The sequence below is a fragment of the Erinaceus europaeus genome, chromosome 12, assembly GCF_950295315.1.
Source record: "Erinaceus europaeus chromosome 12, mEriEur2.1, whole genome shotgun sequence".
In the NCBI taxonomy this organism is placed as follows: domain Eukaryota; kingdom Metazoa; phylum Chordata; class Mammalia; order Eulipotyphla; family Erinaceidae; genus Erinaceus; species Erinaceus europaeus.
In genome coordinates this window covers 2,513,176-2,528,293 of record NC_080173.1, presented here as the reverse complement: position 1 = coordinate 2,528,293, position 15,118 = coordinate 2,513,176, and the positions used below count along the sequence as shown (strand labels likewise).

The following is a 15,118-nucleotide window of genomic DNA, read 5'->3' as shown; positions in this document are numbered from 1 at the left end:
GCCACTGCTGACCTGAGACACTAAGGTAGGTCTCCCCGCCACTGCTGACCTGAGACACTAAGGTAGGCCTCCCCGCCACTGCTGACCTGAGACACTAAGGTAGGTCTCCCCGCCACTGCTGACCTGAGACACTAAGGTAGGCCTCCCCGCCACTGCTGACCTGAGACACTAAGGTAGGCCTCCCCGCCACTGCTGACCTGAGACACTAAGGTAGGCCTCCCCGCCACTGCTGACCTGAGACACTAAGGTAGGTCTCCCCGCCACTGCTGACCTGAGACACTAAGGTAGGCCTCCCCGCCACTGCTGACCTGAGACACTAAGGTAGGTCTCCCCGCCACTGCTGACCCGAGACACTAAGGTAGGTCTCCCTGCCACTGCTGACCTGAGACACTAAGGTAGGTCTCCCCGCCACTGCTGACCTGAGACACTAAGGTAGGCCTCCCCGCCACTGCTGACCTGAGACACTAAGGTAGGTCTCCCTGCCACTGCTGACCTGAGACACTAAGGTAGGTCTCCCCGCCACTGCTGACCTGAGACACTAAGGTAGGCCTCCCCGCCACTGCTGACCTGAGACACTAAGGTAGGCCTCCCCGCCACTGCTGACCTGAGACACTAAGGTAGGTCTCCCTGCCACTGCTGACCTGAGACACTAAGGTAGGCCTCCCCGCCACTGCTGACCTGAGACACTAAGGTAGGTCTCCCTGCCACTGCTGACCTGAGACACTAAGGTAGGTCTCCCCGCCACTGCTGACCTGAGACACTAAGGTAGGCCTCCCCGCCACTGCTGACCCGAGACACTAAGGTAGGCCTCCCCGCCACTGCTGACCTGAGACACTAAGGTAGGCCTCCCCGCCACTGCTGACCTGAGACACTAAGGCCTCCCTGCTACTGCTGGCCGGCCCACATCTCTCCCTGGCGCTGGCTTCTAAAAGACTCAGCTCAGGTTTGCTGTTTGCTGTTTGCTTTCTGCCAGAAGCCGGCTGTTACAGGCCTTCACACAGGTGCTGTGTTTGAGACTTGGTGCCTTCCCTTGCCAGTACCCCAGGCTCTGACATGGTTCACCTGGTCATAGTCAGAGCTTCGCTCATTCACCAGGCAGCTTGCTAGTGACCCTCATGTTTTAGAGCAGCGTTCTTACCGTCTCCTGTTTAACTCATGCCCTAAACGTACCAGGAACTAAGCATTGCAGAGGATTTGTCACAACTGAGCCCGTTAGCTCTGCTGACTCCTGAGCCCTAGACTAAGCTGAGGACTGAGGACTGAGTCCATTAGCTCTACTCACTCCTGAGCCCTAGATTAAGCTGAGTACTCCTGCAACTGCGAGAAAAGGAGAAGACTGAGAAGGCTGGCGGATGCCAGCGGTGGCCTCTGCTGCTGCTCTGTGCACACTGGGGCCTGGGCTGGAGAAAGGAATATCGCTTTTGGGTTGTGTCAGCATATAGGCCTTTGGAAGAGTGAGTGCTCTAGACAGCCACTAGGCCAGAAAGAAAATGTTAGGGTTGAGAAAGAAGGGGGAGTCAGGCAGTAGCGCAGCGGGTTAAGCTCAGGTGGCGCAGAGCACAAGGACCCGCGTAAGGATCCCGGTTCTAGCCTCCTCCCTCCCCTCTTCCTCCCCCCTCCCTCCCCCTTCCCTCCCTTTCGTCCCCCCTTCCCTCTCCCTTCTTTTTCCCCTTCCCTCCTTCCCTCCTTCCTTCCTTCCCTCCCCCTTCCATCATTTATTACTGGATTAGACAGAAATTAAGAGGGAGGGACGAGAGACACCTCAGCCCCACCTCCCCATTCATGAAGCTCCCGCCCGCAGGTGGGGCCCCGAGCCTTGAATTCAGCTCCTTGAGCTCAACCAGGTGTGCTGCCGCCTGGCCCTGAGATGGTTTCTTTTTTAAGAGACACTGGTACTGAGTCTTGAGGATGTGGAATACGTGAACTTTGTATTTGAGCAGAAGTGATTTCTTATGCCTGGCTGCTAACCTTTCGTGAAGTGCTGCAGCGACTTGCTGAATCGCATGCCGTCTTAGTGCTGATGTTAGCAAAGAAAATGACACTTCGGTTTCACTCCAGCACTTAAGGACTGAGTGATATCCCATTAAAACTCACTTGAGCACTTAATTGTCTTGGAAGATTTCAAGTTTAATCCAGTCAATCTTCAGCGTTGAGCCCAGTCACTGCTAAATGTGAGGTTTGCTAACTACACAGAAGGTGCCTTGGAATGGCACTTTAATGTCCTGGCACGCGTGATGGCATTGACCCTATCACGGAGCCAGCAGAGACAGTGCCACCCCCCTGAGCCCAGCAGTGAACAGTGTTGGCTACATCCTGTCACTGAATCCTCAGCACAGCTTTTCCAGTTCAAGTAACCGCTCATGGGGCAGCGGCGGCACTGAGAGGCTGAGCCATGCAAGACCACTGCATCTGAGGAAGGCGTTTTGCCTTCAGTGCCTGGATAAATGTATTTATATTTTCTTTGTAGAGAATACTACTTAGTACTTAAGAACTATCACGCACTGACACCTTTAATCAAGCAAATTATTTTAGGCTGTCTTATGAGGTGCTTCCTGATTGGTATTTGAATAACTGTTTGAACATTATGGTTATTTAAAAAAACAAACCCTTTAATACTTGCTTTTTAAGAAGCAGCTTAGTCAGAGGTTGGTAAGAGACATCTTTTAAGAAGGCAATAATTATTTAAAATGTATATATACCGAGAAGATAGCATTATGGTTATGCAAAAAGACTTCCATGCGTGAGGCTCTGAAGCCCAAGTCTAACCCTCAACATCATTGACAAGAGCTGAGCAGTGCTCTGTTAGGGAAGAAAAAATGCAGTTTAAAAAGTAGTAGTGGTAGGGACTGCCCCACTCTCCCAGGGAGGCTGGGTCATCCTGCTCTGCCACTCTGGGAACACAGGTCCCAAAATGTGCAGCCTAGAATGTTCCCAGCTGTTGCCAAGGACTGCGAGCTCAGACTGCAGGGACTCAGAGGTCACATAGTCTCCTGTCCAAAATATGAATAGATACGGGCTTTGGGTCAGGTCGCTGGGTAAACAGTTAATTTTATTTATAGATTTCTTCAAGTGTGGGAGCTACTCTCTGCCCTAATCCAACTTTCTAGCCCTATTCTCAACTCAGACACCTTCTTTCCAGACAATATTTTTTGTCCACCTCCATATTAACTATCAGGCTTAGGCAAAAATTACTAAAGTCATGGGCCCCTTGGAATATACCTAAAACAGATTTCTTAGCTTCTTTCCACCCTAAGATCCCTATTCTCATCTGCTGTATTCCTACTTTTGGTTCCTGTTTATTAAACAATTTGTCCTGCTTTATATCTTACCGCCTTTCAGCCACCAAGTTGTAGATGCTACTGTGATTCCATTTTGACTTTTCTGGGCAGACGACCTTGTCAGTGTGTCCCAGAACCCCACCTCTCAGAACTCTGCCCCACTAGAGAAAGATAGAAACGGGCTGGGGGGATGGATCCACCTGCCAACACCCACGTCCAGTGGAGAAACAATTACAGAAGCCACACCTCCCTCCCACCTTCTGCTCCCCATAAAGAATTTCAGTCCATATTTCCAGACTGGGAGAAATGTCAGGGGAAGATGACCAGAGGGCTCTGAACTCCATTTTCATCAGGAGCCGGAGAGAGAAGAGGAAAAAAGGAGGGACATTTGGAAGTAGTGACAGGTGTAGATGTGATTTAGAAAGGAAAAGAGGCAGGACCACAGAAAAAGTGGTCAAATCTATATAAATATAGGCAGACAGTTATAGAAATAATAGTCAACCCTTGTCTGCAACCTTGGGAGAGCCACTGCCGTTTTCAGTGGAGGGAAGGGGAACACAAGACTCTGGTGCTGGGACTGTGTGGAATTATACCGTTATCTCATCAGTAGTAAGTCACTAAAAGCCTGTTTAAAAAAAAGTTTATGGGCTGGGGAAATAGTATAATACTTAGGCAAAAAGACTTTTGTCCCCCCCCCAAAAAAAAAAAAAAAAAAGACTTGTGCCTGAGGCACCAGCAGTCCTCAGCCCCACTGCATCAGAATTGAGCAGTGTTCTGGGAGAAAATGAAATAAAATAATAACAGTAGGGCTGAGCAGTAGTGCACTTGGTTAAGCACATACATTACATTGTGCAAGGACCCAGGTTCAAACCTCCAGTCCCCAACTGCAGGAGGGAACTTTATGAGTGGTGAGGCAGGGCTGCAGGAGTCTCTCTCTATCCCCCCCCCCCAATATCTGGCTGTCTCTATCCAGTAAATAAAGATAATACCAAAACAGTTTTTTAAAAGGATTGGTACTTTAATGCTTTTATGTATTAATATAAACCAGGCCTTGGTTATTTCAGTGGCTCAGCTGACAGCTTGTTTTGCTCTGTGATTTGAGTGTTCATTACCCCAACCTCTCTCTCAAGCATTCTAGGAAGCACTTTATGGCTACCTGAATTGGGCAGATCTATCTTCCTTCCTTCCTTCCTTCCTTCCTTCCTTCCTTCCTTCCTTCCTCCCTTCCTTCCTTTCTTTTTTAATGTTTTATTTATCTATTTTAGTTTTTATTTATAAAATGGAAACACTGACAAGACCATAGGATAAGAGGGGTACAATTCCACTCATTTCTCACCACCAGAGCTCCGTATCCCACCCCCTCCCCTGACAGCTTTCCTATTCTCTATCCCTCTGGGAGTATGGACCCAGGGTCATTGTGGGATGCAGAAGGTGGGAGGTCTGGCTTCTGTAATTGCTTCCCCGCTGAACATGGGTTGTTGGCAGGTGGATACACACTCCCAGCCTGTCTCTCTCTTTCCCTAGTGGGTCGGGGCTCTGGGGAGGCAGAGCTCCAGGATGCATTGGTGGGGTCGTAGGCAGATGTTTTTTATCCATCATTTTCCCTAGCCAGAGCCTGTCATTTGGGGCCCTGACTTCATTGTTTCTAGTTGTGCAGATGTGAAGGTGACCTTGAAGCAGATAACGTCAGATGATGTGGTTTGGGTATTGATGCCAAAGCTTCCTCTTCTAATGGACTTTGAAAATATTCTCAGTGGTCTTCACAGCATTCGTCTTTAATGTTGCTTGCTTGCTTGGGGTTGTGACTCATTGTGTGACTTCTCTAGATCCATTCCACTTTCATGGGCACTGTCAAACATCTGAGACTGTAAAATTTAATAGAAGGTTTCTTCTGTTCATTCTGAAGTCTGATGAAAGATGTCTGTTTTGTTTTTTGCCTCCAGGGTTATTGGCTGGAGCTCAGTGCTAGCACTACAAATCCACTGCTCCTGGTGGCCATTTTCCCTTTTTTGTTGTTGTTTTATTCGATAGGACAGAGAGAAATTGAGAGAGGAGGGGAAGATAGAGAGGGGGAGAGAGAGAGACATCTGCAGACCGGCTTCATCACTTGTGAAATGTCTCCACTGCAGGTGGGGAGCTCGAACCCCATCCTTGGCACATAGCGCTGTGTGTTTCTCACCAGGTGGGCCCTGCCCAGCCCTCAAGATGCTATGTTTTAATTAATTTTAGTCCTAAATCATTAATACATGAAAAAGTACTTAAGCCAGACAAAGAGAAAATGCTGCTTGTGTTTTAGTTTTGAGGACAAACAAAAGAAAACATATTTTTGTCCGCTTGGGAAGTGATCTCTGTTCCTGGCTCTCTTCTTGGGTTAAGGAATTGCTTCTTCCCAAGAGATCACATGACAAATGGCGCAGGAGACCTGAATGGTGCCAGTGGTCACATGACCGCAGGCTGCGGCCCCATGCACCACAGAGAAATGCCCGTTGCCCGGCACTTGTCCTCATCAGTTGGGTGTCAAGCTGACCAAGAGCACATTGGCCTTGGCCTCCTGGTTGGCACTATGACTTGCAGTGAGTACAGAGCACTCCTTCCTGACTGTACTGTCTTGCAGAAGGTTAATTGCAACTTTTGTTTAGTTTGATATTTATTTATAAAATGGAGACACTGACAAGACGATGGTATAAGAGGGGTACAGTTCTCCACAGTTCCCACTACCAGAGCTCCACATCCCATTGGAAGCTTCCCTAGTCTTTAATCCTCTGGGAGCATGGACTCAGGATCATTATGGGGATGCAGAATGCGGAAGGTCTGGCTTCCATAATTGCTTCCCTGCTGAACATGGGCGTTGACTGGCTGATCCATACTCCTAGCCTGCCTCTCTCTTTCCCTAGTGGGGTGGGGCTCTTGGGAAGTGGGGCTCCAGGACACATTGGTGGGGTCTTCTGTCCAGAGAAATCAACCTAAAGGCAAGAATATTGCAGATGAAGATTTGGGGGTCTCCATTTTGGAAAAAGCTAGTAGGTCTATTTTAAGTATATTCCAAGGGGTCCATGACTTTACTAGTTTTTGCCTGAGTAAATTGTAACTTTTAATCTTTCCAAGTATTATATGAACCCTCTTACAAACTAGTTTATGCTTTTGGCCAGAGACAGCTTCTAAATCCAGTGGACAATTGAAGAAAATCCTGTGACCTTTTACAAATGAGATCGCAGCACCAGTCTGTGGGTCAGGCGGCCGCAGTCTGTCTGTGGTCACTGTCCCCCAGAGGCATTCCCAGTCTCCATTTAACAGTTCCAGCTTCACAAAGAAACGAGGCTTGTCTGAGTTGCTTTAGCGCGGGTTGAGAGCACTGCTGAGTTTCTCAGTCAAGTAGTTGAAATTGGGTGAGTTGCTAAATGTATATCTCTTTGTTCCTCCTCCCATAACAATGAAGTTGAAAAGCTGCCTGGCCTAGTAAAGGGTGTGTGTTACCAAACGCAAGGCCCCAGTCACCCCCAGCAACCCTCTGGCAGGGGGCGCTCTGGAGCCGGCACCCGCGTGCCGTGATGTCTCTTGCTCACTGCCTGCGTCTCCCCTCACCATCTGAAATGGGCTTAAAAAATTCGACCTGGGAGCAGTGGGACCGCGCGTGCTCAAGGCCCTGATGCAAAAACAAAAGCAGCGGAGAGAGGCTGGGCCGTGACACGCCTGGCTGAGCGCACACCACAGCGCACAGGTGCCGGGTTCAAGCCTCAGTCCCTCCTCCTGCTGGGGCAGGCAGCTTCTTGAGCAGTAAGACAGTGCTGCAGTCAGTGTCTTTCCCTCTGTCAGCCCTGCCTTCTCAACTTCTCTCTGTCTCTATCCAAAAACAGCCGAGAGAGGGGATGGCGGGGCACTGTAGGGACCGATGGACACCTCAGAATGGCTGACCTTCGACTTCTTAAGTTTGGACATTTCATGTGGAACTCAACCAAGGGAGTTGGTCAAGTCCCCAGGAAAAAATTGACCAATTGATGGTGTCAAAAGGCAGTCTGTAAAAGGAGAAAAAACGAAACAAATCACGTCAGTGAATGTTTGCAGTGGGAAAATCTTCCTGCAGAGACGACCCAAATTTTATCTCATGAACTGTGTGGGGCACAGGGAGCATGAAGCCGCCCTCGTGTAGCTGAGGGAGCAGAGGGTCTGAGGCCGGGAGCACACCCAGCCTGGGTCTGGTGGCAGCGAAGCCAGACTAACCAGAGTTTGTTACGCTCTTAGCAGTTCTGCGTGGGTTGGTTTCAAGACATGATTTTTTTTTTGGAGGTGGGGATAGAACCTGGGACCTTTGGGGCTTCAGGTATCAAAGTCGTTTTGCATAACCATTATGCTGTCCCCCGACAGGACCAGCAGCCTGAGAGTGACTCCCTTAAGCTGACAAACGCCTGTTTAGTAGATGTACAATTCAAATCCTGATTTGAGGGTCGCACCTGTTTGTTTTTGGGAACCTGTGGCCTTTAGCCTCTGATAGATCTTTATACAAGGAACAGAAAACTGTGATGCAGGAAGGAGGGAATCCCAGGACAATAGAAAAGGAGAAACTCCAGGTGCCTTTGTGTTTGGAACACAACCAGGGTAAGTCTAGTCATGTAGTTGGAAGGGGGCCAAGCCAGCCTTTAGCAAAAAGCTTTGGAGACCTTTGGGGCTTTCCGCAGAGCAGAGCGGAGAGCAGACATCTTCTGAATTCTCTCTCAGGGCTGTCAGTGTCTCTCGAGTGAGATGGGGATTTTGTTTGTTTGCTTTTGTTTTGGTCTTTTACCTGTATAGGACTTGAAGCTCTCTTCTAGCCTTCTTAAGTCTCTGGATCAGGTTCTAGTATCCGTGCAGACTGACAAGTGGTAGCAGGCGGCCTGTATCTGTCAGAACTGTCTACAGAGAAGGAGAAGCACGCCCCACCTTGAACAGTGGCCACATGGGAGAGCAAGGGCGAGAGCCCAGCAGGAACTCTGGAGCCGCTGGGGCAAGAGACAGACTATGGAGCTAAAACCCAGACTCCTTGCTTAGTGCAGTAAGTAGAAGTGAAAGACTACCAGATGGCCTCACTCATATGTGGAATCTAGAGAACTGAGATACACAGACTTGCCAAACAAAACAAACAAACGAAAAGCAAACCTAGAAATAAACAGTCTGTCTCTAGACTTTGTGATGACCGTCATAGGGAGGGTGGGGACACAGAGCTTTGGTGGTGGCTGTGGTGTGGAACTACCCTATGATCTCACAGTCTTAGAAACTGCTGTTAACTACAAATTTAAAAAAATCATTGAAGCACTGTGGAAAGATGGTTCTTGATAGCCAAATAAGAGAATTCTACTAGAATGATAACTTGAGCACATTCTGCTAGACTAGTACAGAGTAAGGACTCTGAAGTGATTCATTAAACAGATCAGTTGATGCAAGGCTTGTATCCCAACATCCGGGCCTGTGTGTCTGGTTGCTTACTAAAAGTAAAAGGGATGGGCTAGAAACAGAATATAAGTTTGTTCATAAAGTGAGTGTTTTAATGGTGACTTACTGAACAGTGTTGCATCAATAACATGTAAGTTTCAGATAGACACTATTGTAAATCAGCATCTAAATATTATCACATTAAGTTCACCACTAAAAGTACAGTTCTGTTCTTCACTGTAAAAATAGATTATTTTTAATGTTTTTATAGAACTATATTTTTAAACTCTAGTCTTTTATCTAGATTGCCTTTACTTATTTATATTATTATTATATTAGAGCTCTGCTCTGCTCTGACTTACGGTGGTTCTGGGGATTGAACTTGGGACTTTAGAGACTCAGACATGAGAGTCTTTTTGCATAACCATTATGTCATCCCTCTCATCCCCTAAATTACTGTTATGTTTATTCCCAGTGTAAATTTTATATATTAGCTTTTCCCTTTCCTTTTATCTTCCTCTTTCTTCCCTTATGCCAGAGCTTTGCTGCAGCTTCATGTCTGCGTGATCTCACCATTCCCAGTAAGCTTTCTAAACTTCCTTTTTTTAAATTTATTTTCCCTTTTTTGTTGCCTTTGTTGTAGTTTTGATGTCGTTGTTGGATAGCACAGAGAGAAATGGAGAGAGGAGGGGAAGACAGACGGGGAGAGAAAGACAGACACCTGCAGACCTGCTTCACCGCCTGTGAAGCGACTCCCCTGCAGGTGGGGAGCCGGGGGTTAGAACTGGGATCCTTATGCAGGTCCTTGTGCTTTGCGCCACGTGCGCTTAACCTGCTGCGCTACTGCCCGACTCCCCCCAGTAAGCTTTCTTTCCTTTCTTCTCCCTTCCTTTCCCCTCCCTCCCTCCCTTCTTGCCTGCCTTCCTTCCTTCCTTCCTTCCTTCCTTCCTTCCTTCCTTCCTTCCTTCCTGACAGAAGGCGAGAGACAGAGGAGAGAGGACACAGCACCGCTGTGAGCTTGTGAGGCATACCGGTGTTCTCGTGGTGGGGGGCTGCTCAGATCTGGGTCCCGCACGTGGTTACGTGTGTACCTGAGAGTGAGCTTCACCTGGCACTGGAGTTTTTAAAAATAGTTTGACTTTCTGAAATAGAATTCTCTATCTGGACTACTTTGATTACCTTCTGATTAGTTAGCACGTGGTCAGACATAGCACAAGGCTGCATGTGTGGTATCAGCAAGAAAGGAGGATTTTCACTGTCCGATTGAGCCGGTTGTCTGAGCTGCAAAGCCAGAACTCAAGCATCAGACATGTGCCCCCAGCCACACACAGCCTTTGAGCACAAGGGTCGCCACCGTTCAAAGCAAGGTGTGCTCTGAGTTCAGAGTACAAGCTGCGGTTTGTAGACTTGGGACAGAGCAGAGCATTTGATAAATTAATTGTTACCTTTGCTACATGTTGAAATGATAAAATCTTGGGTATCTTGAGTTAAATGATATACACAAACTAGATTTTGATCTTGTTCTTTTTACATTTATCTATGGGGGGGAGACACCAGAGAGCATTGTGTTACCAAGGATTGAACTTGGAATCTCATGCACCCAGGCCCAGCATTCTACCCACTGTACCATTTCCTGGGCCACAAAAAAATTATTTACTGGGCCAGGAAGATAGCATAGTTCTTTATACCCAGCTGGCTCCTACCTAAAGCTTAATTAAGGATTCCAGGTTCACTTCCCAACACCATCATACATAAGCCCAAATTGAATAGTGCTCTGGTCAAAAATAAATAAACAAAAACCAAAATATTTAGGGGCCGGATGGTGGCGCACCTGGTTGAATGCACATGTTACAATGCACAAGGACCCAGGTTCGAGCTCCCGGTCCCCACCTGCAGGGGGGAAGCTTCACAAGTGGTGAAGCAGGGCTGCAGGTGTCTCTGTCTCTCTGTCTCTCTATCTCCCCTCCCCTCTTGATTTCTGGCTGTCTCTATCCAGTAAGTAAAGATAATTAAAAATAAAAAACTACTTATTTTATGAGAGACTAGAATTACATCTGGCAGATGTGCTGGGGTTTGAACACAAGGCCATACACACACAAGGACTGTACTCTTATCTCCCTGGTGTAGTTTCTTTTTTATTTTCTTTTTTAAAAAATATTTATTCATTTATTTATTTATTCCCTTTTGTTGCCCTTGTTGTTTTATTGTTGTAGTTGTTATTGTTGTTGTCGTTGTTGGATAGGACAGAGAGAAATGGAGAGAGGAGGGAAAGACAGAGAGGGAGAGAGAAAGATAGACACCTGCAGACCTGCTTCACCGCCTGTGAAGTGACTCCCCTGCAGGTGGGGTAAATATTTATTTATTTCCTTTTTGTTGCCCTTTTATTATTGTTGTAGTTATTGTTATTGATGTCATTGTTGTTGGATAGGACAGAGAGAAATGGAGAGAGGAGGGAAGACGGGAGAGAAAGACAGACACCTGCAGACCTGCTTCACCTCCTGTGAAGCGACTCCCCTGCAGGTGGGGAGCCGGGGGCTCGAACCGGGATCCTTGAGTTGGTCCTTGCACTTCGCGCCACCTGCGCTTAACCCGCTGCGCTACCTCCTGACTCCCAGAATTATTCTTCTATTATCTGGAAGAGTTTGATAAACTTGCCAGCAAAGTCGTTTGGACCTAGAGTTTTCATTGTAGAAAGACATTACCAGGAGTCGGGCGGTAGCACAGCAGGCGCACGTGGTGCACGTAGCGCAAAGCGCAAGGACCGGCGTAAGGATCCCGGTTCGAGCCCCCGGCTCCCCACCTTCAGGGGAGTCACTTCACAGGCGGTGAAGCAGGTCTGCAGGTGTCTGTCTTTCCCCTTCTCTGTCTTCCTCTCCTCTCTCCATTTCTCTCTGTCCTATCCAACAACAACGGCATCAATAACAACAACAATTAGAACAAGGGAAACAAAAGGAAAAATAAATAGAATTAAAAAAAAAGATATTACCAAGAACATTATGCCTAGAAATTGGACAACTTACATGAAATAGACAAATTTCTTCTAAGATATGTGTTACCAAAGCTCACTCAAGAAGGAATACATGGCATGAATAGTCCAATCACAGTTATAGAAACTGAGTTTACAGTTTAGCATCTTTCTTAGAAAAAAAGAAAATTAAAGGAAAGAACAAGCTGACCACGAGGAGCGATGGGGCCACCATGCAAGCATCAGACTCCAGCAATAACCTTGCTTTAAAAATGACTTTTAATGTAGCCACACTAAAAATGAAACTACGTAAGGAACCTGGTTCGAGCCCCCGGCTCCCCACCTGCAGGGGAGTCGCTTCACAGGCGGTGAAGCAGGTCTGCAGGTGTCTGTCTTTCTCTCCCCCTGTCTGTCTTCCCCTCCTCTCTCCATTTCTCTCTGTCCTATCCAACAACGACGACATCAATAACAAACAATAATAACTACAACAATAAAACAACAAGGGCAACAAAAGGAAATAAATAAATATTTTAGAAACTAGAAGAATAGTTCTGATCTCATTTTGTGAGGCTAACTGCTTTACAGACACCTAGATCGCATCTGTTTTCGTGGCCATTGCTACTTGCTAAACGTTTTTAAATAGATGCAGTACCTCATGGAGAGAAAGAGAGATGGTTCTGATTCCTGCAGAAAGGCCTACAGAGGTGTACAGATCTATGTGACCGGCTCATGAATTGTGTGCACACATGCCGATGACAGGGGAGCATGTTCGCACATGTGTGTGATGTGCTCAGGGTACCGTTGGGCTGACGGGCATCATGGATGGCAGAGTGGACACCCAGTTCTTCTCTACTGGGGTGGAAGCACCTTGTGCCAACAGTTCTATCTATCTAAGAATCTTTTTACTGGGGGCTGGGCCTAGTGCAGCGGGTTAAGCGCAGGTGGCACAAAGCACATGGACCTGTGTAAGGATCCCGGTTCGAGCCCCCGGCTCCCCACCTGCAGAGGCGTCGCTTCACAGGTGGTGAAGCAGGTCTGCAGGTGTCTGTCTTTCTCTCCCCCTCTGCCTGCCCCTCCTCTCTTGATTTCTCTCTGTCCTACCCAGCAGCAACAACAGCTATAACAACGACAATAACAACCACCACAAGGGCGGTGGTACAGTGGATAGAGCTCTGAACTCACAAGCTTGATTCCTGAGCTAAGTCCCAGCAATGCAAGTGCCACAGTGACACTCTGCTCCTCCCCCCCACCCTCCCTCTTTCACAAACAAATTTCTAAAATGAAAGGAGTAGGAAGACAACAATTAAATTTTCCTAGAAAACTTATCAAGAAATCTGGACTGTCCGTATCACCTGAAAAAGCACTGAGGGGCAGAGAGCACTACACGATGAATGCTGGTTACAGCTGGAAGTCACGCTCAGGCTTACACGGTGTGCTAGACTCTGCTGTGCTGTCTGCACACGGCAGTGCGCTCGCTCCTGGGCAGATGAGCGTGTACGTGTACTGGTGTTGGCTCAGGGAGGCTGAATGTGGAGGACGGTTCTTGAGCTTGCGCCACTGTGTGTCGAGTTTAGCGTGCTGTTGGTCATATCTGTGACCCACTGAGTGCTAATTCTCTTGTATGCTTTACTATGTGATTTCGATAAGCTGGGGATGGATTGGTAGAGTCATTGGGATTCTGAAAAGGGATCATAACTCAGCACACGTGCAGTCTGTGAAGTCACAAAGGTAGCTTGCAGGCAGGCTTAGTAGAGGGTTCGACTTACGAGGACCCAGTTCAATGACTTGCTCACTTCCAGAAGGGTCTGGCCACGAGATGCGCTTTTTATGTGAACAAAACTTTGAGTTTCCTGATTCTCTTATTATCTTAAATTTTTTTAAAAATTTTATTTATTTATTCCCTTTTGTTGCCCTTGTTGTTTTATTGTTGTAGTTATTATTGTTGTTGTCGTTGTTGGACAAGACAGAGAAATGGAGAGAGGAGGGGAAGACAGAGAGGGGGAGAAAAAGACACCTGCAGACCTGCTTCACCGCCTGTGAAGCGACCCCCCTGCAGGTGGGGAGCCGGGGTTCGAACCGGGATCCTTATGCCAGTCCTTGTGCTTTGCGCCACCTGCGCTTAACCCACTGCGCTACAGCCCGACTCCCGTTATCTTAAATTAAAAAAAAAATAATAATAACCTTTTTTTTTTTTTTTTGCTTGCTTGTTCAGGTAATAGGCATTGTCATTCTCCTGAAATGAAGATTTCTGGTTCAGATATACACCCAATTACTCTTTGCAACAATTCTATTTCAAGCCAAACCCTTGTCTCTAGTCACTGACAACTTGGCACTTGGGTCCTGGTTAAAGTTAGTGTCAGCGCTCCAAATAGAACAGCGGTTCATTCTTTACTGTGAGCCAGATTCCTGCTTATTCTGACTTACTGGTGGGAGTTTTTCTTCATCAGGGCTGGATGAATGAGATCAGCAGCTATGACCCGGAGACGTACCACGCTACCTTGACACATTCGGTCTTTGTTCGGCTTGAAGGTGGGACCTTAAGACTTTCAAAACCCAATAAGAACATATCCAGGAGGGCAAGCTACAATGAAGCAAAGCCAGAGGTCACCTACATCAGCCAGAAAATCTACGACCTCTCGGACAGTAAGGTGAGCCGCACTAATGTGGGAAGCTTAGGCGGGTGGAGAGCATTTGCGATTGTGGTTGCTTTACAGTCTCTTTCCCCCGCGAGGGCTGCCACTGTTTGCTTTTAAGTGTCAGTGTAAGTCAGATCTCTGCCTCTGAAATGTTCACCTGCTTTTCAGCCCCTGAGCATCTTTCTGAATACCAGTTCTCATTCTGCAACTCTGGAACCTGAAAATCTGCATTTTATGTGCTTCCATGTGCTGTCCATGGACCACAGTTTGAGAAACCAAGACACTAACACTGTTCTTTGAAAGTTGATTTTTTTTCAGTCAAGCAAAAAATGTGTGTGGCAGACTAGGGTAATAGCCAATGAAGGTTTGTAGGTGTCATCATGAAGGTACAGCATGCAAAGTAACATTCTGACGGAAGTGTGATATACTTCTGTTCTGACATAGTCAAAGGACATATTACTTCACAGTTCTTTAGGTTCCCAGAATGACAGACATACTGAAAACGGTGTCTGTGTGAGTTCGCTCACATTGAGGATAAGCCTGAGCTTCCTGTCTGGCCCAGTCTGGTAAATTATGCCCCCCCTCCCCCCCACAATTTGACCAGGAGCATTAGAGTCAGTGGAGACTCAAACTTGATTGATACCAACCCAGTAAACAAATATTGCCCTACTCTTATCTGCAAGTTATAGATATTAGTAACTTCTGCAAAATCCATAAACACTTACTTTCTGGAATAACTGTAAAGAATAACATTGCATTGGGGCCGGGTGGTGGCACATCTGGTTGAACACACATGTTACAGTGCTCAAGGACCCAGGTTCGAGCCCCTGGTCCCC

At 47.2% G+C, this 15,118-nt stretch overlaps 1 protein-coding gene across 8 annotated transcripts in view; it reads left to right on the top strand.

The window, feature by feature from the left end:
- Positions 1–15,118, top strand: part of TEX2 (testis expressed 2) — a 109,507-nt gene that overhangs the window by 44,622 nt on the left and 49,767 nt on the right. For all 8 annotated transcript variants that reach the window (XM_060202557.1, XM_016190242.2, XM_060202561.1 and 5 more), the window contains exon 3: positions 14,094–14,294. In XM_060202557.1, the coding sequence (XP_060058540.1) occupies positions 14,094–14,294 (201 nt within the window). The remainder of the gene's footprint in view (positions 1–14,093; positions 14,295–15,118) is intronic.